The sequence below is a fragment of the Epinephelus lanceolatus genome, chromosome 3, assembly GCF_041903045.1.
Source record: "Epinephelus lanceolatus isolate andai-2023 chromosome 3, ASM4190304v1, whole genome shotgun sequence".
NCBI classification, from domain to species: Eukaryota; Metazoa; Chordata; class Actinopteri; order Perciformes; family Serranidae; genus Epinephelus; species Epinephelus lanceolatus.
Genome location: NC_135736.1, coordinates 15275884 through 15302522, shown reverse-complemented (window position 1 = coordinate 15302522; position 26639 = coordinate 15275884). Strand labels below are relative to the sequence as shown.

The 26639-nt window shown below is 39.1% G+C and overlaps 2 protein-coding genes and 1 pseudogene across 4 annotated transcripts in view; 2 read left to right on the top strand and 1 right to left on the bottom strand.

The window, feature by feature from the left end:
- Positions 1-4030, bottom strand: part of prkcaa (protein kinase C, alpha, a) — a 211742-nt gene extending 207712 nt beyond the window's left edge. The window contains exons 1-2 of one of the 2 annotated variants that reach the window (XM_033624304.2): positions 3673-4030; positions 326-357 (exon numbers count right to left, since the gene is read on the bottom strand). In XM_033624304.2, the coding sequence (XP_033480195.1) occupies positions 326-357; positions 3673-3839 (199 nt within the window). In that variant the 5' untranslated portion in view covers positions 3840-4030. The remainder of the gene's footprint in view (positions 1-325; positions 358-3672) is intronic. The other variant, XM_033624302.2, reaches the window with a different exon arrangement.
- A 4646-nt stretch (positions 4031-8676) lies between these two features.
- Positions 8677-12280, top strand: LOC117254829 (beta-2-glycoprotein 1-like; annotated as a pseudogene). Its single transcript, XR_013490466.1, has 8 exons — positions 8677-8906; positions 9124-9303; positions 9789-9885; positions 9970-10046; positions 10357-10542; positions 10698-10877; positions 11083-11280; positions 11602-12280. The product of XR_013490466.1 is annotated as a beta-2-glycoprotein 1-like (transcript).
- A 1344-nt stretch (positions 12281-13624) lies between these two features.
- Positions 13625-19543, top strand: LOC117254673 (beta-2-glycoprotein 1-like). Its single transcript, XM_033623047.2, has 8 exons — positions 13625-13886; positions 14314-14490; positions 14941-15037; positions 16295-16371; positions 16663-16851; positions 17058-17237; positions 18298-18495; positions 19266-19543. The coding sequence occupies exons 1-8, from the start codon at positions 13796-13798 to the stop codon at positions 19328-19330; spliced, it is 1074 nt and encodes a 357-aa protein (XP_033478938.2). The 5' UTR covers positions 13625-13795; the 3' UTR covers positions 19331-19543.
- The last annotated feature ends 7096 nt before the right edge of the window (positions 19544-26639 follow it).

Below are 26639 nucleotides of genomic sequence, written 5' to 3'. Positions count from 1 at the left end.
GCAGAAACAACAGGAGGCAAATTTGTTATTCACACAGGCCATCAAACATCCTCACGTTAGCTGGACACATCAAACAGAGCTGGTGTTTCACAGCGAGCATCAAACAAAAGAGAAAAATGGAATGACCCTAAATGTGATGGGTCAGGTGGCAGACATTACAACAGTCAAGTGTACAGCAGCAAAGGACAGTGTATGAAGAGCTGTGAAAAAGGCAGAATGCACTACAGCGGATGTTTACTGTACACACACACAAACTCACACACACAGACACACGTGGGTCTCATTTTATCTGAATGAGTCAGATGTCAGATAATTTTGTTTTTACCTTGGCACTGGAATCCTTGTTTTCCAAACCCCCTGCAGAAACAAAGAAGGCTGAATTAAATCACTGTTCACTTTCTCCTCCTCCTCCTCACTCACACATATACACAGTATATTCCTTCATTCATACCAGGAATAGGGTGTTGCATAAGGTGAACAAGCCAAAATTTCCCTGTTTCATTGGAAGCATTAGTGTCATCTTCCCCAACCAAATAATCACAATGGATATTTCAGAACACAAAATACTCCCAACTACATGTTATGACCAAAAGTATGTGGACACTCCTGTGGTTTTCATGTGATATTTCTGACAACAGAGTGCTTCCATTTTTATAGCAATAGTTCAAGGAAGGCCCTTTCATGTTTCAATATGACAACTTTGCCCCTGTGAAAAAGCAGGGGCTCTAAAGAGAAATTTTTCTGAGCTTGGAGGAACCTGACTAGCCTGTGCAGAGCCCTGACTTCAACCCCATCCAGCACCTTTGGAATGGATACAAACACTGACTGTAAGCCGTACCTTATTTGCCAACATCACTGTCGGCCTTACTAATGTTCTTGTGGCCAAGTGGGAACAGTTCCCTACAGCCTGGCTCCAAAATGTTATAGAGCCTTTCCTGAGGAGAGTGGGCTTTATTAGCAGAAGATTAACTCCCATTGTTGCGGAATATTGTGTTTGACAGTAAGTACATTTACATGCATGCAGTAGTCGAGCTAAGCCCATAGCTCGGCTGATCAGTCAAGTCGGACTTGCACTGCTATATACTGCACTAGGGCTGCAACTGTCAACTATTTCTTCGATTAGTTGACTAATCATTTTATCGAAAAATGTGTTAAAATGTTGAAAAATGTTGGTCTGTCTCTCCCAAATCCAAAAACTTTGTCATCTAATGTCTTGTTTAATACTCACGCAAAAGGGTTTTAGTTCACCGTCATGGGAAAGTGTGTAAAGCTGCCAATATCTGAACATAAAAAGCTGCAATAAGAGTATTTTGGGGTACTTCTACAGTACTTTTCTAAGAAAAATGACTAAAACCGATTAGTTGACTACTAAAATGACAAATCATTGCAGCCCTATACTGCACTGCTGCTACATCATCTCTTTCTTCCTCCGGGTGAAAGCTTACGAAAGAAAAAGTGGTGCATGTGCAGAACGCCGAGTCCGACTCCAGTCGGACTAAGTGGATACATGCAGCAATAGTTCAATTTTCAATCGAATTATCTAGATGCTTTAGTCGAGCTACGGATAGTCCAATTTCAGTCGAACTAAGCTGTTTACATGCATTTAAAAGTCCGGTTTCAGTCGGACTAAGCCAATAATTCGATGTTCTCAAGCTGCATGTACACGTACTGAGTCACATATGGGTGCAATGTTTGAGTGTCCACCAAAGTTATTATATAAAACTTAAACTAAATAACAAAAAGTAAAATAAGTGGTGATGGATAATGTCTGAAACTTAGACCAAATAAAACAATGTCCTTCAAGAAAAACTAAACTGAAATGATTAAAGAATGAATAAATAAAATAAAAATGAATGTAATTCAAATCCGTTTTCGTTTTGTAGCTATCAGATATCACTACCGAAATGATGAGACAGCACTAATTTCTGTCAACTCTCATGACATCATGTCACAGAAAATAAACAAACTTGACATTCCAGGAGATAGCACTGGCTGTGACTGCTACACAATTAATCCCTATTGTTTTTCACATGCAGTCTAGTTTTGTAGAATTAAATAACGTGAGCAGGACTTAAATAATGTAGCAGATCAGGTGACAAGTTGTCCTCTGAGTGTGTAAGTGAAAGAGTATTCAAGTTGATTCCCCTATCAAAAGATTTAAACGGCAGTTCTCGGACCATGTATTTGTATATAAATATAAATGTAGTCAAAGCTAACATAAAATTAACTAAATGAAAAGTCAAAGCTATTATAACCATGGTGTCCACATACTTTGGGCCATATAGTGTATGTTCTGCTGCTCTCAAATGAGTGATTTGATTTTAATCAGCTTGTCAGGACAGGAAAAAAAAGTCTTCCAAAAATAGCAACTTGACAGCTGAAACTGAAACTGTCAGATAAAGAAAACACCAACAACCAAAAACTTGATGTCAAATCCCAATCTGATTTCACACTCAAATTGGCATAAAGACTCTCCCTTCTGAAATCTGTAAAGCAAAGCAACCTGAAAGTGTCACGCTGAGCTCGTGTTTTGCTAAGGAGTGATGTTGAAAAGGACAAAGGTCACGCTGTAACGCTGTCAAGGTAATACGCCACCCACAATAAAGGGCCTTAGATCACACTCCCACCTGTGGCAGCAAAGGACAGTAAACATGGGTGCAACTCTACCAAGCTGTCTCCAAGTTTACTCTTCTCACACTTAAGATATTACTGAGCTCACATCTCCCTATAAAAAGCCCAGCAAACATAGGTTTTGTCATACTTTCCAAATACATTGTGTCAGAAATGGAAAAACCTGCAGCATAAAGGCAACACTGTGTACTTTAAGTGTTTCATCTGGAAACCATGTGCATGTGTGGAGCCATTCCCTGCAGTGTAGGTGAAGTGCTTTTCCATATGTGCTCCGCAGAATTTTTTCTTCACATCTATAGTGTTCAGTAGTTATGCAAGGGTTCTTTTTTTTTTTTACCAATAAATACTTGAGTTGTTCTCCACAGTAAAAAGCCAGTAGATGGAAAGCTTTAACAGCCCGACTGTGTGCCAGGAAGGGGGAACCTATTACTCATCCAAAGACTTTAACTGGGTCCAATCTCAGCAGCTGCACAGCAGTGATGTGTTAATCAGGGAAGACAACAATAAAAGTGGACTTTAACAGTTGCCTGTCATCACTGATCCAACATCACTCATGCAGAAATGTGTTAATTTATGTCTATGCAACACTGAAGTTGTTCTCACACAGGGGGTGTGGGATCTTCTGGGGCCACAACATTGAAAACGGCTGCTTTAATTTCCCTGTTCCTCACTGGGAATGTTCCCAGTTGGAGAGTGTGTTTAAAACCACAACCCTGAACTTAAGTCACTGTGCTGCAAACAGTTGTTACTTAAGTGCTGCACTAATAACATAAACAGCAGCAGAACTCCTCCCATATTGGATGGCTGGGACAAACTGGGACCACTGAGTTAAATCTACTAACTTCAGGAGAACACTGACGACTTTTGGACACGCATGTTATGTCACAACCAGTCAGGAAGTCTTGTAGGAATGTGGGTTGCAGGTTAAAGACGGGAAAGTTATCACAAAGTTGAATTACATCATCGAGCAGAGTCGGCTGAAGTTAGCAGTGTGCAACAGGCAGCAGTCAGGGGGGTGGAGGTGGGAGACGGAAGCCTTACCAGATGAAGTCGGTGCAGTGGCTGCAGAAAGTCGGCTGCTTGAAGAACCTGGCTATGAATTTATGGTTCTTGACCTCGTGGACGTTTTTTTGCCTCAAAGCACCTTTGCGAGCAAACCTATTCGCCACGTCCCCGCCGGACGACTCGTTTGAACTTACATCAGCCATGTCCCCCCTAGAAACAAATCAATGCTACAGCTCAGTGTCGCTGTGTTGGAGTGTTTTCAGTCCGTGTAGAGGCGCAGCCCTCACAGTAGAGCCAGCAGAGAGCGGAGCGGCGGTCTTCACCGGAGACACTGTACTTACTGTCTGAGGGTTTTCCCTGCCTGTGCTGCTCCACTGACAGCTCTGCTCTGCCCGCTGCCAAGTTAGCCTCAGCGGGGAAACCACCCATCCGGTCCCCTCCTTCAAAATAAAAGCTCCATTCACTATTCTTATCATTATTATAATGTTCTTTTTATTGAGATAACCAATCAAATATCCATCAAACCTTTTACCGTCTCACATACATTTTCTTTTTTAAACATTTAAACATTTTCAACCAGTCATTTTAAATCAAATAAAAGAGAGGAGGGAAATGAAGGATTCAAAAATAAATCTAATACTAAAATAAATTAATGAATAAGCACATTTATTGTTATTATTATTATCATTATTATACATTTTCTTTTTATTGAGATAACCAATCAAATATCCATTTAAACATTTTATTGTCTCACATACATTTTTTTCTTTTTTCAAAACATGAAAGATAACGTAAAGTTTAATACCAGTAAATATGAAAAAAAAAACTTTAGGACTGATTTGTAGATACTTTACATCGATCCCATACATCTACATCTACATATACTATCTGCCCACACATTTTCAATCAGTCATTTAAATTTAAAAAAAAAAAAAATGAAAATAAAAGAGAATAAAAATGAATATGTAAAAAATAATAAAGAGGAGGAAAATGGGGAAGGATTCAAAAATAAAAGTAAAAGTAAAATGAATAAATAAATTAATAATAAGCACCTTGTTATTATTGTTATTGTTAATAATAATAATATATGCAGAAGAAGATCAAATTAATAACATGGAGAAATTGTTTTTATTTTCTGTCTTTTGTTTTTTATTCATGCACTTATATCTTTGGTACATTTCTGCATCTGTTTAAATATAAATTAAAGGAAGGATTCCAGTGGAACAAGTAATAAATCATTTGAAACCTGGAGCAATGAACTAAGGGATCCTTCAACTTGTGCACTCTTTCATATAAAGTCTGATCTCATTGGCAATATGTACTTAATCCCGTTATCCCAAATTCTATGACCTTTGTCCAGTTGCAATCTGGAAGAAAAAGTCAACTTCTCCATCACACATATATCATGTATTACACCCACCCAGTCCTCTATCTCTCTCTTTTTTTTTCATTTTAAGTTAGTTGTGGAAGAGGCTGTTCTCTACACACACCCTGCTACTGAATCCACACAATTCTTGCACATGGAAGAACTTTGTCCTGTTTCTGCCAGAAAGCTCATTCTGAAAAGTGCTAGCTACCCAATAAATTGATATAAACTTGTGAGCAAGACAGTAGTTTGGACTTTAGAAGTAGCCCTCTGAGGTCATGAGTTCCAGTCCATACCCTGGTAGAAATATTTTAGTGAATATACTTTCAGTCCTAGAGCTTAACTCAGCTGCTGAACTGAACCTGATACTCCAGATTTGGTCAACAGAAAACTTATTTTATGGGGCCCCGTGGACAGTGGCACCCCCAGATATCTTTTATAGGGTTGATCAGATGGGGCAGATGGGGGGATTTCAGGATTTCAAGTATTATGTAAATATGACAGTTTAGGAATCACATACTGATAGACCCTTTTTTCATATTTAATATGTTCTGTATCCGTTTCATTGTTCTTGTAATAGGCTGGTTGTCCTTTTCCCTAAGAAAGGCTTTAATTTGAAGGAGTACACTAATTGTAAGGAAGAAAACATTTACTGGGAACAAGCCTTCTCAAGTTTAGCGGAGACTCGCCCATTTTCATTCAAATACCTTGAGGTGAGAGTTTGAGGGACTGACCATGCCAGATGTTTAGCCTAACTTTGGAGCATTATTTAGCCCCCTTCCCAACAAGCTATGCCGACATAGCTGGTATCAACAGATGTTCTTAGGTCATCTAGCTAGCCACAGCCTATTAAAGACAAAACTGGGGGTCAATAAGGGGCAAGCAATTATATCAGGGTGGCCATGAGCCCCTTGGGGATGCCACTGCCTGTGTAAAGGGATGACTAAAAGACTTATTTTGCAGGCCGTTTTTCATGAATATTAATCAATACAATTGTCTGGCTTTTTTGTGCAGGAATTAGTCTGAACTAGCAACTGTGCTGCAGCGCATGAAGCTTTCGTGGTAGCTTTGTCTAGTTTGCTTTAAAAGTGAGTAACTAACTAGGCCTGCAGTTATATTATTACATTGTTGTCATTATGAGTAACACACACAAAAAGCAACTTTCAACTGAGTGTAGACCAGAACTACACTCACATAAATCATGTAGTCTACATATAGTCAAAAAATATGTAATGTTATGGAACAGCTCTGCAATAAATCAAACCTTCATGAAAGTTATAATGGTCAGTTTTTGCTTAAATTAAAGGCTGTGTTTAAGTGTCCACCCCATTTGTATCAATAAAGGTGGACAAAATATTCACCTCTCACGCACAACTAAACAGCACCACAAACCACGCATCATAAATTTGAAACAACACTACTAAATCATTTTCAGCAAAAAATGAATTATATAGCCTTGGTAAATGTAGGATTTATTGCAGAGCTGTTGGGCTGCATCAGCTTTAGCTGCCTAATAAACTGTCAACTGAGAGTATAAAATTCTCAAACTGCCATATATACAGGCCTTGTGTCCTCAGTGTAACCTATGTGTGCAGCCTTTAATCTCAGTCACAGTCACAAAGGGCTTCATGATGCCCCTGTTGTCAAACAATACATGAAAGCATCAGCCATCAATCTTTTGAACCATCAAAAAGAAGCCATGAGACCTTTGCGCATATTAATTCAGCTCCACAGAGGATTTGAACAGGTAACAAGGTCACAAACAGGAATCTCTGAATTGCCAGGCTGTTACTGCTGAAGTCTGTAGTGGATGTTGAATATAGGGGTGATCACATTGTATTGCATATTATCATAATTCCAAACCTGTGGAGCTACCTCTCAAACAGTCAATCCTATAGCCTGACAGAGCATGCCTCTTCCTTTATAACGCGCTACAATTATTTAAAAGGCTCTTTTATTTCTAAGACAAACTTCCTGCTCGTGGGTAAAGTATGTTTGTGTAACTTGACGCTGCTCCGCGCCGCTTCCTCCTTTTCAATCCGGCTGATGTCACGCAACAGGACTGACCCGCCGTGGGAGGGTGGGAGGAGGCCCGTGGTTCCGCTTCAGGAATTTTGGATGGGGAGCGCCACCATGTGGAATCACAGCGCATTACACATGTTTAGCTGCTCTGGAGAGATTGTCAGTAATATGCTGAGCGCAGTGCTTCACACATATAGATCCACTGGTTTTGTGCTTCTGCGTTTCACAATACAGCATCTGAGTATTATGAAGCTAACATTTGTGTGATCACCATTGGGAACTGCTCTGACGGTTCTGTCCAAAAAATGCTCCTGAGCCTCTGGTTGTGCCTCCAATCATATGTGACCCTGCATCAGGCCTGGAGTCAAGAATGTCTCTTTTTTAAAGTCCACAGGAACTGCTGTGTTTTAATCCTTCAAAACTATCATTTATTAAACACCAGCAGATTGAGTTAATGCTTGACCATGGGCGGATTATGAGACAATGGGTCCCTGGACGCAAATATGCAAAAAGGCCCCAGGTTTTGTGTCTCTGAGTGTTAATTTCATGTCTCTTTGTAGTCGTTTTGTGTTGCTTTGAGGTTATTTTGTGTCTCTTCCAGGTCCATTCATATTAATGTGATTGATATTTTGCAGGCAAGGGCCAAGGGGGCTCCTGGGCCTGTGCCCGATAAGCCCATTCAGTAATCCATCTATGTGCCTGACCAGCAACGCAGTATTATTTTTGCCATTTAAAGCTCACACCGTTTGTTTCTGATAATGTTTCTGTGTCAATGTGTCAGTTGTTCTTTTGCTGTAGTTATGAATATGTCTTCAACTGGATTCTATACTGAGACATACTGCTGCTGGTGTTTGCTTCGACTGGATTTACATTTCTTCCCTTTTGAAACATTTTTTCACAGCGGAGGGTTCACCACCTCTTTTGACTTTGCTTGTTCACTATCTCTCAAACTTTTCTGAGTTTACCAATTCCCTTAGGTTCACTGACCAGCAGAGCAGCCCGACCATCTCAATCCATCTTGTGCGAAAGACAAATATTTGCAAATTAAATCGAGTTAGATAAACCAGATGTGCTCTTCCCTGAAAGCATATGATTTTTGGCCCAAGCCTGTTTAAATAAAACATTCATCACTTAAGAGAAAGAACAATAGTAAAAGAGCTTTTGGCTGTCAGGGACATGATGTATATTACATTAAAATATTGGAGCATATCTGCTGTGTTGAAGCCAACCCTTCAGGACACACAGTATCTCTCTTAATCAACAAATCCTCTGACCTAGTTAGGTATTGCATAATTTCACTGATTATGGTTCTGCAGGTCAAAGAGTTTCTGCTTTGTGGTAATAAACTGAACCTCTTAAATTTTCCTTACCTAACCAAAAAGTATTATGATATCATAATAATACAACACTTTGTTATTTGGCATTATTGCTGCAATGTTGCTTCTTGGCTTCATTAGAGCAGCCATTGAGTTATTTCTAAAAAGGGCATGGTTTGAGTACTGTTCATTGAAAATCTGTGTATGACTCCATGTGTGTGTTTGCACCATGTCTTGGGAGTCTCTCCCTCTCATTATTTATGAGTTCATATCACGCTGTGTGTCCGCTGCCGGCTCTTGTACCAAATCAAGGTTATCGATCGATTCTGGGCAAATATGCAGGAGTTAAGACCTTTGTGCTCAATCAATAAGAGCTTACACTGGCGTCTGATTGGAGCAGGCGATCAGGGGCCCGTTTACCCGGCAGCCTTTATGTTGGCTCCATCCCTACCCAGATGCATGCAGAGGATACTGAGGAGGCTTCACCCCCTTGAAGATGGCTCCGATGCTGGCTCTGTTGGTGCTTTGCCAGTTGGCTTTATACAGAACTGCAACATCCAAGAAAGGTAAAATGGAGCAGGATAATGTGCTTGATTTGTGTTTGAGCATGAAACAACTTTATTGTACTTTTTGTGCTGCAAATATTACAGTTTGACTTGTGTTGCAGTAGAAGTAAAGTGTGCACAACTTTCACAACCGTCTACTCTACACATTGGATTAAAGACTACAGTTGTTGTATCATGGACATTATTGCTGTGAATTATCTTTCTGGTCTTTATCCAGTATGTAGCCGACCTCTTGTCACTGACGGGATTGATGAGTTGACCCTAAAACGTGTGTACGAGGTTGGAGAAGAGGTGACCCTCACGTGTGAACAGGGGTACTTGCCTTCAACGGCGACCCCTCGAAGGATGACCTGCTCCGCCACTGGAGAATGGACACAGTCAGACCTGATATGCTCCCGTGAGTTTACTGGGGTGTTGGAGTTACTGTATATTGATGCAGACATGCAATACTTGAACTCCTGGGATTCTTAAAAACTGTTACATCCATCCGAAAGTAGAAAGTGTGAGCAAGATGGGACTAAAAGTTGGCTTCTCTATTGTGTTCCTGCTTTTACTCCATGATGTCCACTTTTACTTGCATCATCTGTCACATGATGAGGACCAAATGCTGTTCCAGGGGCTTTTTTCACAATGACAAGAACATATTTCTTTGGAGATCATTGAGTTTTTTAATTATTGAGAATATATGGATCAAGGAGCAACCAATTTAGGAACGCTTTTCAGCAGTTTTATCTAAATACAGGGACCTTAAAAATATAAAATGAACGAAAATAACACACATTTTTGTGATCTTACAATATGTATAAATACTGTAATACTGATGACAGTGGGAGTTTAACCTACAAGAGATGTATGTTAAGTACTGTACCACATTTCCTACAGCTAAGATGTGCCCAATCCCTAGACCTCTACAGCCATTAGCCATGGGGAGAACAGAAGCTCCATTCAAGAGTGTGCTGAACTACACATGTGATGACGGGTAAAATCAAATTACTATACGGTTCCAGAACATTACACAGTGTGTTTACTGTAACTTATGTCAGATTAATGTGAACTTTGTCAGGTACGTCATGCTAGGAGCCAATGAGAGCAGGTGTTTACATAATGGCACCTGGAGCAATCCACCACCTGTCTGCAAAGGTACTGCACAGAGGAAAATATACGTAATGTGGAAATGGTGACTGCATTTTTCAGTGAAGGGAAAACAGAACATCGAAAAGGGTTTTTAAATGACAATAGGAAGATGGTCTTCTGTTTGTTTATTAATGCACTTGTAGTTGCTTGATTTCTGTTTCTATGTATTTGATTTGAAGATGGCCAACTCACTTTGTTGTCTAGAAAGCAGAATAAATATAAATTCTGACATCATCTTAATGTGGATTTTGCATTCTTAAGGCTCACAGAAAGAAGCTTCAGTACAACTCGAGCGTGATTGTTTTACCTCTTACAGCGGTGAACTGTCCGCTGCCTAAGCCACCTGTAGGTGGAAGAATTGTCCATGATAAGCCAGTTACTGGAAACACCATCATGTATGGGCAAGGCTGGACATACGAGTGTAACCGACTGAAGGCACCAAGTTATGAGAGGGGATCCTGTATGGCTGATGGAAGTGCGACTGAGCCACCGGTGTGCCAAGGTACGCAGACAAAGCCCGTGTTCTCCATCTTCTTTAATCGTTGCTTCCCCTTTCATCTGTTTCTCTTCTTTGTGATCAGTAATGGGACAAATAGACAGTTTACTCACTCTGAAAAATAACTCCTTACACTTTCGGCCTGTTTTTGATCATCCCAGATGTGAGCTGTGCCGTCCCAACAGGCATACCAAACGGCTTCATCACCTTTGCTGTGATGAGACAACATGGCTATAAGGAGAAGGTTAAGTATGCCTGCAATGATCATTATGTTCTGGATGGTGAGGCAGAGATACAGTGCCAAAACACAGGAAACTGGTCTTCCAAGCCAGTCTGCAGAGGTGAGTCGTGGGAGAATCAAATCTTATAACTTACCCGCAGACTAAATGTTTGTGTTTATGATTCAGTATCAGCAGTAAGAAACTAGAAATAAATTCAACATTCAGCTCTGCTTACATGCAAACTTGGGAGCGGTAATCAAAATTTGCTTCAACACGATACTAATGTTACAATCTGCTGTAATAACTGGTCTGTGTTTCCACCCAGCTCCCTGCACGGTTGGCATCAAAAGAGGCCGTATCTTCTACAATGCCAAGAAGATCTGGATCGCAGACTTGAAACCCAACAGAGTCCTCCATGGAGAACATGTTGCCTTCTATTGTCTGAACAAAGCTGAGAGGTGTGGCTATCCTGTGGCTAGCACCTGTAATGATGGAACCCTCCCCATCCCAGAGTGCTTTGAGGGTGAGTTCTTGTCAACTCGATAAACATAATTCAAACCTCTCTGGTTTCACCTGTTGAGGTCTGGATGCTCGACAGACCGTTGCAAATGCAAATGTATTTGTAGGGTTTTACATTGAGGCACCATGAGCACTTCTTCAGATGCAAAACCTGTACTTAAAATTGTTTGTAGTGTCAGGAACTTAACTCTATCTGCATGTTTTTTCCAGTGGCAATGACGTGTTCTTGTTCCCAAAAATGTTATGTAAGTCCATCAAATGGCTTATATAATGTTCTTTGTATTTTATGACTACAGTAATGTTTCTGTTTTTCTTTTGCCTTTAGAGCCAGGCAAGGTGGAGTACACCTTAAGGGCCAAAACCCTTCCATCAGAAATCGCAATGTGTGTTGCTTCACCCCCTGCAAGCCCCACAAGCTCTGCAAGACCTGCATAACTCTGCGCAGAATGACTTGAAACACCATGTACACTGACAGAAGATGAATGACTCTGTATGCTGCAAGACAGAGGCCACATATTGGTCCTTATCAGCTAATAATAAAGTCATAGTAGTGATTATTGCTAAAATAATGACAATACGTTTTCATTAAGGAAGCAAAATACTTGTTTGATACCTGAGAGAGTCAACGGCCTGAAGAATCTGTATAGTTTGTAATCCACCGATACACATTTATTGTGCATAGATACCTCAGTATACAATCATAACTGAAGATCTGTGTGTCAGACATCCACTCCCGGGAGATCTGATAGCAATTCACACCTTATTCGTGTGTGAATCTGATGTAAATCTGATCTCTCTCATAACTTCTCAATGTGATATCATGGTGTGAACAACCCACAGAGGTGCTTAGACTCCCCATTAGCCAGTATCATAACTGAAGTGATGAGTACTGAAATGCCTTCAAGACAACCGCACAAAATCACACAAAGGGTGAGACCATGAAATGATCATACTTGCATAGCTTCAACTTTTTGTCTTTGACCAATAAAGTTTGCATACTTGTAGCGTCTGCCTCTGTGGATCTCAGTTCAGTTAGAGTTCCAGTGTGCAGGATTTAGGGGCATCTATTGCCAGAAATTGAATATGACATTCATAACTATGTTTTCTTTTTTATAATCACTTAAGAATAAGAATTGTCTTGTTTTCCCTGCCTTAGAATGAGCCATTTATATCTTCATATGTAGTGGGTCCTCTTCCACAGGGTCTGCCATGTTGTTTCTACTGTAGCCCAGAATGGACAAATCAAACACTGGCTCACTGTAGGGCCATTTGCTTCAGTAGTTCTCCTACACACTTGGCACACAGGAGATGTTTCAGCTCTGCAGCCTCACTGCTAGATGACACTAAATTATACACACTGGACCTTTCAAGTACAAGGTGTACCCTCATAAAAAGGATAAATACACTTTTATCTGAACGGTGTATCACTTTACTTCAACCAGTTTAAATATGGACACTGATATCAAACCTGTTGCTGTTGACACAGAGGAGCATTATTTTTACTGACATATCGACTCCTGCTTTACATGAACCTAGACCTCACTCATTTCTGAAAATTCTGCTCAAATATCTGACACAATAACTCTTTGTTATCTCTGCATTTGTATTGAGATTGCACTGTTAATTTCCCTTGATGCTCTTCACCTCAGAGACACTTTATTCTCTTTAAAGGAATGTCTTACTTCATCCAGAAAATTATCATTTCTATGTCAATTACTCGCCTTGTGTTACCTTGAATTCATGAAGAAATCTTTGCAGTAAATTGCTGCTGCTCAAAAGAATGCACAAGCAGAATTCAGGCTTGCTACTTTTATATGCATGAGACTGTTGCACAAGTGTTTTACATAGTAAGGTTATAGCAAAAATGAATGTGTTTAGGAAGTACTGAGCATATGACTGTATAAATGGAACTTGGATCAAGATGCATGAGTTGTGTGAATTTGAAATGTTTTGATATTGTTTTGCTGCTGTTAAACGCAGCCCCCTTTTTATTTCGAATTTCTCCATTTTGTGTCCTCATTTCCTGCAGAGACATGCAAGAGAAACAAAGCCTTCTTCAGGATTTCAGCCTAACACAGGGTGATTTGTCAACATAAAGATGATCATTTTGTGGGAAAAGTATTCCCCAACCTCTAAACCCATAATTACCATGATGAATGTCATCAGTCATGGATCATTGTTCCGTGGATTTCTTTTGATTTCATGCATCTCTGCTCTTCAAAATGTTTTTAAGCAAGCATGGGGCCAAGTGGGCTGGTGTTACATAACACTGAGGCAACAAGGGAAAGTCCGCCACCGGAGCTTCTCACTTCCAGTAAAATGTCACAAGGATTACGATCTGTTATTGCAAAAAGCAAGCAGAAAAAAGAGTAGAAAACACAACAAGCATAGCCAGTGAGGAGTTACTTCATGCTGCTCTTATCTGTTTACTTTTAGAGAAACACAAACAGCAGGGACAGAGGGGACAGAGATTCAGTTTTTGAGCCAGAGACCACAGGAAAGAACCGAGGAGCGTCTGTATGTTTCTACAAAGGATGGATCACATGCTGACTTTGTTCCTGCTATGTCCATTTGTGTTTTTTACCATCGTGACATCCGAACAAGACAATGGTATTTGCTTTTATTTCCTGATTTTATATACATTTATTACTTTGCTGTTTTGATGGCTTTAGCATCAGACAGTCTCTACATGTCACAGATTCTAAAGGCATTTGTTTAAGTAGTAATGAGCATGGTTACTTTTAGAGTACAGTGATACAAGGCAATTCGGTGTTCTGCTTGACAAACAGCATACTAATGTGCTAACTAAACTGCTTAGTGCAAATGTATCTATAACAACACTGATTTGTGGCAAAATGTGAAGCAAACACACAGGGCACATTCCGTCTACGTCAGGGTCAGCACATGACTATATACTACATTGCATTTAAGATCAGAGTAATAACCCATATGTTGATAACCCATATGTTTATTAGCTTGTCGACAGGGTTGTTGGGAGTCTTTACATGGTTATCATTAACTCCATTTGTCCTTGCAGTATGTTTCAGGCCTGAGCTGGCTGCCAGCATTGAGATGGATGGGATCCAGAGGTACTTCAGCCCCGGTGCAGAGTTAACGCTGTCCTGTAAACAGGGATACACCCCAGTGTCGGGCCCTCGGAAGATTGTTTGCGGCGCCAGTGGACAATGGACGAAAACCAGATTAATGTGCATACGTGGGTCTCCATTATTCTAGTGAGAACTTGTGGCAGATTGTCTGTTAAATTTGATTTATAAAGTGTAATTTAGACTTGAGTTGCTCTTTAAGTTTAACAGTGATGTCATTTTTTAGGAAACAGCAATATTTTTACTATTCCAAAATATATAACATCATTGTATAGGAATGTAAATTCTACTGCAGTCAACAGTTGACTATCAATGACATCACTGATAGATTTCCCAGTGTTAATATAAAAGAGGATTTATTTTGCTTTAGTTAATTTTGAGAATAATGTTTATCAAGCATGTGAAGCAATGTGCACATTTTCTAACAGATTCTGATTACTACACTTTTATTTATGGTATTATTTGCATTGCGCGTATGAAACACAAATTGTTGCTCTTACAAATATTTACTCTATTTATTCTATTTCATGTGTTTTCTGTACATGTATTCTCTCCTGCAGCAAAACGGTGTCCCTACCCTGACCCAGTGTCTAATGGAGAAATGTACTATGAGGATACAGTGTACAAGAGTACCATCAACTATACTTGTGATGAAGGGTAAAGCCTGTACATCTTGCTGAATTTTATTTGCTGTCTCAGCCACCACGCTGTTCCTGATACACTAGTGGCATTGTTGAAAATCAAATGGAGAACCTCTGATCCTGTAATCAGGCACACTGTTCTTTATGAGACAAGATAACAGCATGTTTAGTTAAATAAAGCAGCTAAACCAGTGAGTGAATTGTGAAGATAAACCAAAGATGAATCAAATGCTGGAACTGATTTGCAGCATTTGAAAGTTCTGACAAAATCTTTTTTAGTTTTCATCGTCAATAAAATTGTTAATAAAACAGCAGGGCAGCTATTTGTCAAAGTGCCAGATAAAGATCTTCTGCCATAAAAGTAAAATCATCGTCATAGATCTGATCTCTATGTAATTTGTCTAACCAACAGCGTTATACATAGTGTCAAAAATTACTACCCTCACTTTTGAGTTCTCATTTTCTCTCTCTATTATTTGTTCACTTTTTGTTGTTGTTGCAATTATGTAGTTGACTTTAACAATTCAAGGGCCAGCATACACAGCAGACAGAGCTATCTACTGAAAACATGTTTTAAAAGCTTTTTAGGTGGAGGTTTGGTGACCGATAAACCAAATTCAGAATAACTGCTGAAATATGAACAGTGAATATCTGACAAGTATTTTAAGATTCCTCTAAACCATTAATACTTGGCTTCAAATGTCATTCTAGTCACCAAAAGGAAATGTTGCCATTGTATGTTTCTGCAGACCATGAATATATTATATTTGCACAGTTCATACCTATCATATCAGCATTGACACCTAGGCCAGATGCCTGCCAAGCTGCAGACTACTGTTGGAGAGCAACAGAACAACAATCAAAACAAACAAGAACTTTTTAGCCTCCAAAGGTGGGGGTTTGTAGAGACCTGTTTTTGGCACAAACAGCTGTTGTTTTTAACCGTGACCTCGCTGCTTTTCCTGTGCCACCAAAAGCAGATGTTTCAAGCCAAAACATGACCTTTTTGCTAACCATCAATATTTTTTGTAGCTAAACCTAACCACACACTAACCACGGCATTGTTGAGACATAAAGTTTTAACTCATCCACTACATTATGAGGTGAAAATGTAACATATAAATGGTTTTCAGAAATGTACAATGGCAACATTTTTTTCTGCTGATCCGCTTGTAAATGCTTTTAACCTGATTTTAGCCAACCATTATGCGTTATGTCTCTTTATTTGTATTCTGCGCGTGAACTTACTGAATGACATGACTGCTCTGCACAGGTACATCTTGACTGGAAACAGCTCTGCTGTGTGCCTCGCCAATGGAACATGGAGCACGCCAGTACCAGAGTGCATACGTATGTAATCCACCACATGCAAGACCAGGAATGTACATACAAAGGCATACATACAACACATACAGTATTTGCTTTCTTATCTTATTTTCTGTGGTCTTAGAGGACAGGCACACAATTAAAAAAATTCTGTCCCTTGAATTAATGTTAGGCCAGTAAAGACACATTTCTGATGAGATCTAGAAATGTTCCACAACTCACATCACTTAATTTGCCCAGTTGAAACATACAGTGCACACATGAGTTATATACTAACAACATACAAGGTGTCATATTCTGTCTCCTCTCTCGTAGCTGTGTCCTGTAGTCTCGCTCCGATCCCACAGTTTGGAATGATAATTTATGACAAGAGGATCAGAGGGAACACCACTGATTACGGCGTCGGAGGGACGTACAAGTGTCTGCCTCCATACGTTCTTTTTGGTAACCCAAGAGCAGAGTGCACTGTCAGCGGCACCTGGACTGAGACACCTGAATGTAGAGGTACAGTGGTTAGAGAAGCAGGAGCTGCTGTATTAATGCCAGGAGTAGTTGTTGTGACATTGTTCAGTACACTTCAAATTGCAATAACATGGGATAACTGCCAAACAACTGGTGATATATACATATAGAAGAAGAGAGTATAATGTGAATGCTACATATTCTTCTGTAGAGTTTCTACTGAATGGATTAAATTATTCCCTTTACAGTGGTGACCTGCCCTCCACCAGAGAACATTGACATGGGGTACATGTCAAGCAACGACGAGAGAGATTATGACTACATGGAAACTGTCAAATATGGCTGCAATGGAGACTACGTACTTGAGGGAAGCCTCCAGATTGTTTGCCAGCAGAATGGAAACTGGTCTGAAAAGCCATCCTGCAAGGGTAGGGCTACAATCAATCAATCAATCAATCAATTTTATTTATAAAGCCCAATATCACAAATCACAATTTGCCTCACAGGGCTTTACTTAGACTTAGACTTAGACTTGCTTTATTGTCATTCAACAAATACACCATCGGTGCACATATTAAATGAGATTTCGTTACTTTGGCTCCTGAGTAGACGCATAAATTATGTAACATACAATAAAATAACAGCATACGACATCCCTCTGTCCTTAGGACCCTCGCAGCGGATCAGAAAAAACCCTTTAATGGGGGAAAAACAGTAGAAACCTCAGGAAGAGCAACTGAGGAGGGATCCCTCTTCCAGGACGGACAGACGTGCAATAGATATCGTACAGAACAGATCAGCATAATAAATTAACAGTAATCTCTATGACACAATGAGACAGAAAGAGACAGAGAGAGAGAGAGATGCAGGACAAATGGTAATGACAGTAGCTTACAACAACATTAATGAAAGTAATAATATTATAATTATAGTTCTGGTTACTGTGGTACAATATGTTGAAAGTATGTATTAATATCTGGCAGTATACATGTGTGACAATAGTCATATGTGTATAATAACAGTAGAAGTATGACTAATGACTAATGATGGCAGCAGCAGCAGGAGCCATCTGGCAGGACCACGGCAGCAGCACAACCACACACGTCACACTATCCAGGCACCGCTGTGATAGAAGTTAACCTGTGAGACAGTGGAGCACAAAGGCTCCGGAGAAGAAGCTGAGTTAGTGACATGCAGTAATAAGACATGAGTGTTAGCAAAGGAGAGAGAGAGAGAGAGAGAGAGAGAGAGAGAGAGAGAGAGCGAGAAGGAGAGAAGGTGCTCAGTGTATTATAGGAGGTCCCCCGGCAGACTAGGCCTAAGTCAGCCTAACTAAGGGCTGGTACAAGGCAAGCCTGAGCCAGCCCTAACTATAAGCTTTATCAAAGAGGAAAGTCTTAAGTCTAGTCTTAAATGTGGAGACAGTGTCTGTGTTTGACCTAAACTGTCACATGCCAACTAACATTACATTGTCTTTGTTACCTACAGCTCCTTGCAGTGTTGGCATACACAGTGCAAGGATATTTTACAAAGGCCGTAAAATCTGGATCAAAGACCTACGCCATAATAGAATCCTGCACAAAGAGATTGTCTCAGTCTACTGCATGAACAAGACCAGGGAGTGTGGTTATGCAGTGCAAACCCAGTGCATCGATGGAAACCTCAAAATCCCCGAATGCTTTGAGCGTAAGGAATATTTCATTGAAAGGCACAATATATCATAAAGGCAGCCCAAACAGTCAGAACACTAAGCTGTATCTATTATATTTTATTTAGTTAGTTATTTTTGAATATTTGTCACTTGATTATCACTCACAATGTAAGACATAAGCAGTGTCAGCGGTGACGTGGGAGCTGTTTGAGTAAACCTAAAGTTGTTAACTGCTCTTTTCTGGGAAAATTAGCAGTTTTCAGGGTTGTTTTAGACGTGTTTTGTTTTTTCTTACAATCTTCTGCAGAGTTAGTTGTCGTTATCTCATCTATATGTTTTTATTTCCCATTTATCCCATTTCAGATTTCCATAGTTAGTAATACTCCAAGCACAAATGCACTGTTGTAACAATCAGCTGGGATCATCACCCAAATTATGAACACTGTAATAACAAGTATTTCTATTATATCATACATTTTGATAAATGAAGTACTGCTGACATATTTATAGTCTCCTACCTACCTCTCCTAAATTAAAATCAGACTTGGTCATATAAGCAGTTTCAAGTCACTTACCACTTGGAGCTGCTACAGGTACTCACTTCCAGTCAGACCTGTTATCACTCAACCCTGCAAAAAACAGCAAACTACAGTCCGACACACGGATGCTTTTGGAGTTAATATTTTCTAAATATGTTGCTTAGATTATAAAAGAGGAACACTTTAATTATTAAGGGTCTGTATTATTGTAAGTGTAAACACACTAACTTGCTCTCTGTATCTGTGTGTGTCTGTCTCTTTTCCAGAGCCCAGCAGTATTCAATATAACCTTCATTCAAGCTCCCTTCCATCAGAAATCACACAGTGCTGAAACAACAGATTTCTTCTCTGATGGTTATTAAACTACAGCAATGTGAAATGGGCGTTGGAGTGTTCTGGTTAACATTGTGGTTTTCTTCTCTCTGTACAGTCTTCTTGAGCTTTAAATAAATAATAGAATATTAATCAATAGATTTGTAGGAACCAAACACTGTTTTATTCTCCAGATTTACAGACAAGCATAATAAAGATATGAAAATAAAAAGGTGTGGTGTGGATAATTTTTTAATGCTTTTAATTTTTTAAGTCACTGAGAGTCTGCGGTAGGCTGTGAATTAAGAACAGGAAACAGGACTATGTGCCATTACACTTTTACTCACATGGAGGCACCATTACGCAAGGAAACAACATTAAATACCTGAAACTTTTGCCAAACTGTACCTCTCCTTTGCAAGCTGGTTTTTTAGCACAGTGCTGCCAGACATCCTGTTTTCAGAGACTCTCTCTGACGTTCCTTCACCAACAAGCTGAGTTACTTATTCAGAATACTCACACAGAAATAGACAGATAAATATTTGTATACAATAATACGTATAGCTGCATTAAAACAAATTACACGGAACTGGATGAATGTTAAGTTACCATCTATTAGGGCCTGGAAATTAACAGTTGACGATAATAAAGAAATGGAAAGAATCACTTATAAGTTGAGAAACAGGGAGGATGAATGCATAAGACTCTGGAGTAAATGGGTCAAAGAAACAGATGGATTGGAATAATAAAACCAAAATAAATAAATTATACCTAAAAGACTACAGAAGGACCCCCCCCCCCCCTTTATTTCTTCTTCACCTATTTTTACTACTTTTCTTCCATAATTTAATTATTTGTTTATTTATCTTTCTAACTTTGTCTGTAAATTGCAAAATCTGTATAACGGTGGCAGGATGAATGAAATTAGTGATGAGTTTGATAACTTGTAATGGCAAAACCTGCAATAAAGTAATAAAAAAAACAGATAGCCTACACTCTGCACAGGTCAAGATGATCTTCTACCTGTCTTTGTTTGCTTACTTTCTGACCATATCATATTCATACATTCTATGATTAAAATGATCACACATAGGTTATGTAAGTTATATATGCACTGTGACTAAAACTCATCAAACTCATCTAGCTTATGTGAATAACCCACTTCCATTCCCCCTGATTTGTATCACCATCAAAATTCAATGATTATCTCAGTCATACAGAAATACATTAAATGTTCAGTGTAGAAGGGTAAATATCCTGATTAATCAATCAATCAGTTTGATGTATAAAGCCCAATATCACAAATCACAATTTGCTTCACAGGGCTTTACAGCATACGACATCCCTCTGTCCTTAGGGCCCTCACAGCGGATAAGGAAAAACTCCCCAAAATCCCGATTCAGCAAATAGCAAAAACAACCCATTAGTTAATAATCATCAGATAACTCATTTCTGATGGTTAAAAAGCAAAAAGGAACATCGCTTATAAGACTAAATGTAATGTGGCTCTGAGCATATATGTTGAACAAATAGTAATGCTGTTATCTAAAGGTCTTCATGTTGTGTAAATGTCAAAGTGTAGAATGATGGCTTTGCTATACATTGTTTAATGTGATAACTATCACTTTCAGTGCACTACAAAATTCGACTTGCAGTTGGGTTCTGCTCCAAATTTATCTTAAAGATGATAAAAACATGAAAAAAAAAGCACTAAACTAAAATAAAACAAATTCAAATCAGCAGTCTAGGCAAGTTAAAGTATGTTAACATTTTTCAAGACAATTAGTTGACAAATGTATTAAATTATTGCGAAATGAAACTGAATAAAATAAATCCTAAAAAACTAAATACTGTAAATACTGGCACTGATGATAAAATGACATTAAAATTCTATGGTTGCTAAGGATTGCTTATTTATATAGATGCTTTCGAGACCTACATCATCGCCTCTCACAAACAGGATGCGCGTGCAACAGGGCAGCAAAACGCTGGATGGAGTTTTGTGCCCCCAGTCTCGAGTCCCATGTATGAGAGCAGCGGATTTGTTATCTTTTCTTTATTTAATTTATTATATATTTATTACTGGCTATCTTAACACACTGAAGTTATAGCTTATGTTGTGCTCTCAGAATTAATGCTATTCAAATAACAGGTGGTGCTGTGTAACTTATGACAAATGCGAGTTAGATATTGTTAGCCACCTAATAGTCATAGTTAAGTAAGCTCAGAGTTGGATATTGTTAGCTACCCTGCCATGCATGTGCAATTCGCGGTCAAGACGAAGTTCCTGGATTTGTTTATAACAACCCATGCCTGGTACATGGTGGTTTTGTGTCCCTGTCGTTGGCTAAAATGTACTTCTGCTTTCAGGACACAAAATTCTTCATTCAGATCACTGTACATGACGTCCTGGACGTAGTTATATGCGTCCAGTGACTTGTACACATGCAGCTTTTCTTTGGTGTAAACGCTAGGTTTTTAAATCAGATATGCATAAATATCTGGCCACTGGATTGTGTGCCATTTGGCTGGATCGTCCACCCATTCCTTTGGATCCCTCGAATATGGATTTAGAAGTCTGGAAGTTGGCCAACATTAATTTTTTTAAATAGCATTCCCGATCCTTGGGATTCACATATCTCCCCAGCTCTGCCATGTTTACTGCTGCCCTGTTGCGCGCGCATATTGAGTCACGTGATCACTATTTACCAACACTCAAGGGGTCTATTAGATGGCTGAATAACTGTCACCATTGCACTTCTGTACCCAGGGAGAGAGGCATCAACAAGTGTCGCTCAGACAGCAGCTATAACATTGGCTACAATAACCACGGACTGGTGACTGAACAGTCAGTTGTTGCACTGCTTCAACATGGAAAATGTAAGAATATTAACCATTTAAAATCATTTCAAAAGCCTCTTTAAGTTGTTGGGGTTTTTTTTTTCATTAGATTTGTCCCTAGTTATTTGAGTACTTAGCTTGTTAGCTAATGTTAATGTTAGCTAGCAGTCGATAATCTAAGGTTTGATTTCATGTATTCAGTGCTCTATTTATCAAATTTTAGTGTAATTATGAATAATTACTATTACAATAAAATGATAGCGGTAATTAATTGAAGCACTTTGAACGTCTTCTGAAGCTCTTTTTGTTCACTCAAGTCTTCACTCAAGGTGTGGAGGTCGAATTCACATTTGTTGTGTAATCTTAATGAAAATAAAAATTTGAAATTTGGTTAAGACAAAAATAATGCTGCAAAACTAACTGACCGAGTATGTATTTGCTTTCCCAAATAAATGTATGAAATCATCTTAACATACTATCAATCAGTTCAGTTAATTTAGATGGTAAATGGGCTGCACTTGTATAGTGCTTTTCTGGTCTTCCAACCACTCAAAGTGCTTTTACACTACATGTCACAGTCACCAATTCACACACACACACACGCACACACACACACACACACACACACACACACACACACACGCTTGGTGGACGACCTGCTCAACCCTCTGAGTTAAATACTTAAATAAATTAAGTTAAATAAAGCTCATGTGTAGATAGACATAACTCAGTTTAACACCTTGTTGACCAAATCATCAAAGCAAGTACATAAGTCTACTGCAGAATGGTATGTCCAAGGGATAAATAAGCATATAATTCTGCCAAATTGAAGAAAAGTATATAAAGTAAGTGACAGTAAAGTATAAAAGCACTGTAAGTATTAATCAATCATATTCACTCATAAATGAGCAAATACTGAAGTTTTAGCCTCTGACTAGTGTCAAGTGAGAAACAGCAGACAGTTTACTTCATTGTTTAGTCCTAGAGGTTTTGTGGCCTTTACTGGGACAGTCCCAAATGTTTCTTGTTGGTTTTATGTCTATTGTCACCTCCTATATGGTTAGTTATGACATAAGGCAACCACTTTGAAAGAAGAGGGGCTACTGTGCACTGTAATTAACGGCCATAGTTTGGATATGTCAGTTATTCCTCTTCCACAAAAATGTCTCCTCTTGCTGTTCTGGGGTCTAAGCTTTGTACCCACAAATTATGCCAATCATTTCCAAACTAAGGGCGACTTATTAAAATTCTACAGGAGTCCGATCTTCAAAGCCTGGTACCAACAAAATCCTCAATATATAGATTTGAGAACTTGAATCCTGATACCAAAGTTGGCGGTGCAGAGATGTTTAGACCCAAGTGAACATTTTGTCTTATAAGCAACTTACTTGTCTGACAGCTTTTACCAAGAATGTTTCCTATGAAGTTGAATTCCTCTTCCAAACCACCAGACGCCCCCCCAACTTTAACCTTCAATCTTCATGCCATTGGCTTGTGAGTTTGTTGTTGTTGCCATTTGTTCTTTTTGCTTATTGTCCAGACTGCATATTCCCTGTGGGTAATGAGGCCATAGATTTTCTTTATGGATTTGCAACATAAAGGGGTTTTCCCACTGAGCCCTATACCAATGGCTTAGGTTACCAAGGATTTGTGACCTGCCTCGCCTGCCTATACTGTTTCAACCAATTCTAAAGACTTCAGCTCAGTCAGGAGACACTGTGACAATACATGCATTATGTCATAAAGGATTGTTCTAGAGTCAGAACGTTTCAGATAATGAGATAAAGGTATGTAAAAGTAAACCCTTTGGGCAAAAACCTTAGGCTTCAGGACGTTCTGAATACTCTGTTTCCAAAGGGTTTTCTACTTTGGCTACGAGATGATGTCAGCTCATGATGGATTTCTAATGTTCAGCTGCTCCAGGCAAGTGTTTGCATTACATAGCCTACACTGCTACATGAGGCTACACTGTAACGTCAAGGAAACATGAAATCTTGGTTGCCAATGTAAATTTCTCCCTGATCTCAGATCATATACCTACTGGAGTATGTCAGGGTGTGTTTAGCAGCTTTTATTGGCAATTTTTAGTGGTAGAAAGTGCTGCTATTCTCTAATAGTTATTCCCTGGCTGCAGTGACGGTGCAGAGATGACAACATATGAAGACCTGGAAATACTGATAAATGAGAGCAGACAGGGCTTTTCGAGAGGAGGGGTTAAAGAGACAGGACCTCAAACTGAGCAACTTAGAAAGTGAATACATGTGTTCCAGAACAGACAGGATGATTATGTAAGAGCGTGTTGACCAGTAAAGCATAGTAGAAGCCCAAAATACAAGTATGAAACTAAAAATGAGCATCATAGTTCCTGTTCCAAATCATCAAACTTTAAATACAATCAAAAATAGGCAGAAAGAGAGAAACCCTCATTGAACTTTACTAATAAGCATGATTTAGCTATTTGCATGGTCTGAACAGGTTCCTAGCTGTGTTCACTGTTCAGTGAACTACAAGCCCGGTCTCACTCCAAAGTCGTCGAAATCCGGCACTTGGGCAGTGACCCGTGGCATCAGAAACCAACCAAAAATAGTGTCCTTTACGTCAGCATGATACACAGCCAGTTGCCATTATAGTTTAATGGCGTCTGACGGCGTCAGGGGGAAACGCGGCAGGACAAGGATGAAAGTTAAGGCAGCGAAAGTCCGTCAAACACCGACTTTCACCCGAGAGAGCGGTGTTCACATCCCGAAAGATTCTAAAGCCAAATCTGTTCTTTTTTCCTAAACCTAACCACGTGTGTTTGTTGTTGAAGGAAAAAAAAAGAAGTCATTTTGCAGTGTTGTACCGACGTAGTGCGTTTATGTTGAAAGAGACTGTATGTAAATGTTAAATTTCCTGTGAAAACGGAAGTGTATTTTGAAAGAAGACAATGCATGTAACAGGCAGAACTTGACACAGTGTCCGAGAACATTAACAACCAACCCACCCCGGGTACCTTGCATGTTGTATGTGGACGTGGAACGTCCATGACCAAACGTCAATATGTGACGAGGTCGGAGTGAGAATGTGTTGGAGCTACAGTTCATGCTGAAGCAACAGCATTTGGTGATTTCTTATTTTTCTCTCCTATTGTCACAGTTCATGAACAGTTGCTGTGGACCCAAACGCAGAACAATAGATAAGGACGCAGCAGGATGTGTAGGGTGATTTATTATAAAAATGACCTCAGCTTAAAGTGTCCAGGGCAGCCAGGAGTCCAAAAAGCATGAAAATCCCAAACTAAACCAGCACACTGGGAATACTAAATAACAAGAAGACACAAAACCATGAAAAAGCCTGGAGCAATACTCAAGAAACACACACAACAAGCTGACAAAGGAGAAAAGATCTGGGCAGGGATATGATGGGAGTGACTGACTGGGAAGTGAAACAGGTAAACAGGATGAGAGGTGTCTGCAGAACAAGTTTGGGATAGGTGAAGGAGGAGGTGAAACAAGACACAACACAACCACATATGGTGTGTATGACATAATAAAACAGTAAATATAACTTACTAAATAAATGAAACAAAGAAAACCAAAACCAAAAACTTAAAAAAAATCCTCATGATAAATGAATGTGTGAACAGAGATAAATAAGTAATATAACAACTATTATTCAGGGTGCTGAACAAGCAGTACATTGTTGTGGGATCCTGCACAGAGAAGACTGCTCCGGATCTGGAGGTATGTTTGCAAAGTCGCCCTTTAAGTCAACCATCCACTGAAATAATGTATGTTAATTGCAGGTATGGAAGGAGGTCTGCTTACTTTAGGGAGGACCCTTTGAGACAATGCCCCCCTAAATTCAGCATTATGAATAAAGCTGTTTAAGTCTTTTGGAAGCTCATATTTTTTAAGAATGCTATATTTTTCATTGTAAAGGTCTTCTGGCTCCAAAAAACAGAAGATGATGACGGCCAAAATGGTGGTCCACAAACCAACGGGTGACATCACAATTACTGTGTCCACTACTTTTTTCCAGTCTATGGATATATGATTATAGAGTTGGTTGTGTGAGGATTAAAACACTGTATTTACAATATAACACCACATAAAATGTAGGTCCTTTCATTGATGCCCTTTGACTGGAAGGTGTCCATATTTGTTTGGTTTTCAGGCACATACATATTATTATATTTTATATATGTAACAGCTTTCAAAAAAATCTTTGTTATAGGGTCATAAAGGTCTATAATAATGATAATAATAATAAACTTTGTTTCTATAGTGCTTCTCAAAACCAGAGTTACAAAGTGCTTTACAGTACAATACCTAACAATATGAAAAACAAAAACATCATTCACAGAAAATGCAATTTAAGAATTATACATATATATGAATATAATATATACATACATATGTCCATACAAACATATACACTTATATATATACATCCATATATATCCACACGGGCATACACAGGCTTCACATACGTACATAAACGCACAC

Coding starts and splice junctions, on each gene's coding strand:
- LOC117254673 (XM_033623047.2), top strand. CDS start 13,796: ATGTTTCTACAAAGGATGGATCACATGCTGACTTTGTTCCTGCTATGT. Junction 14,491..14,940: donor AACCAGATTAATGTGCATAC/GTGGGTCTCCAT, acceptor TCTCTCCTGCAG/CAAAACGGTGTCCCTACCCT. Junction 15,038..16,294: donor AACTATACTTGTGATGAAGG/GTAAAGCCTGTA, acceptor TGCTCTGCACAG/GTACATCTTGACTGGAAACA.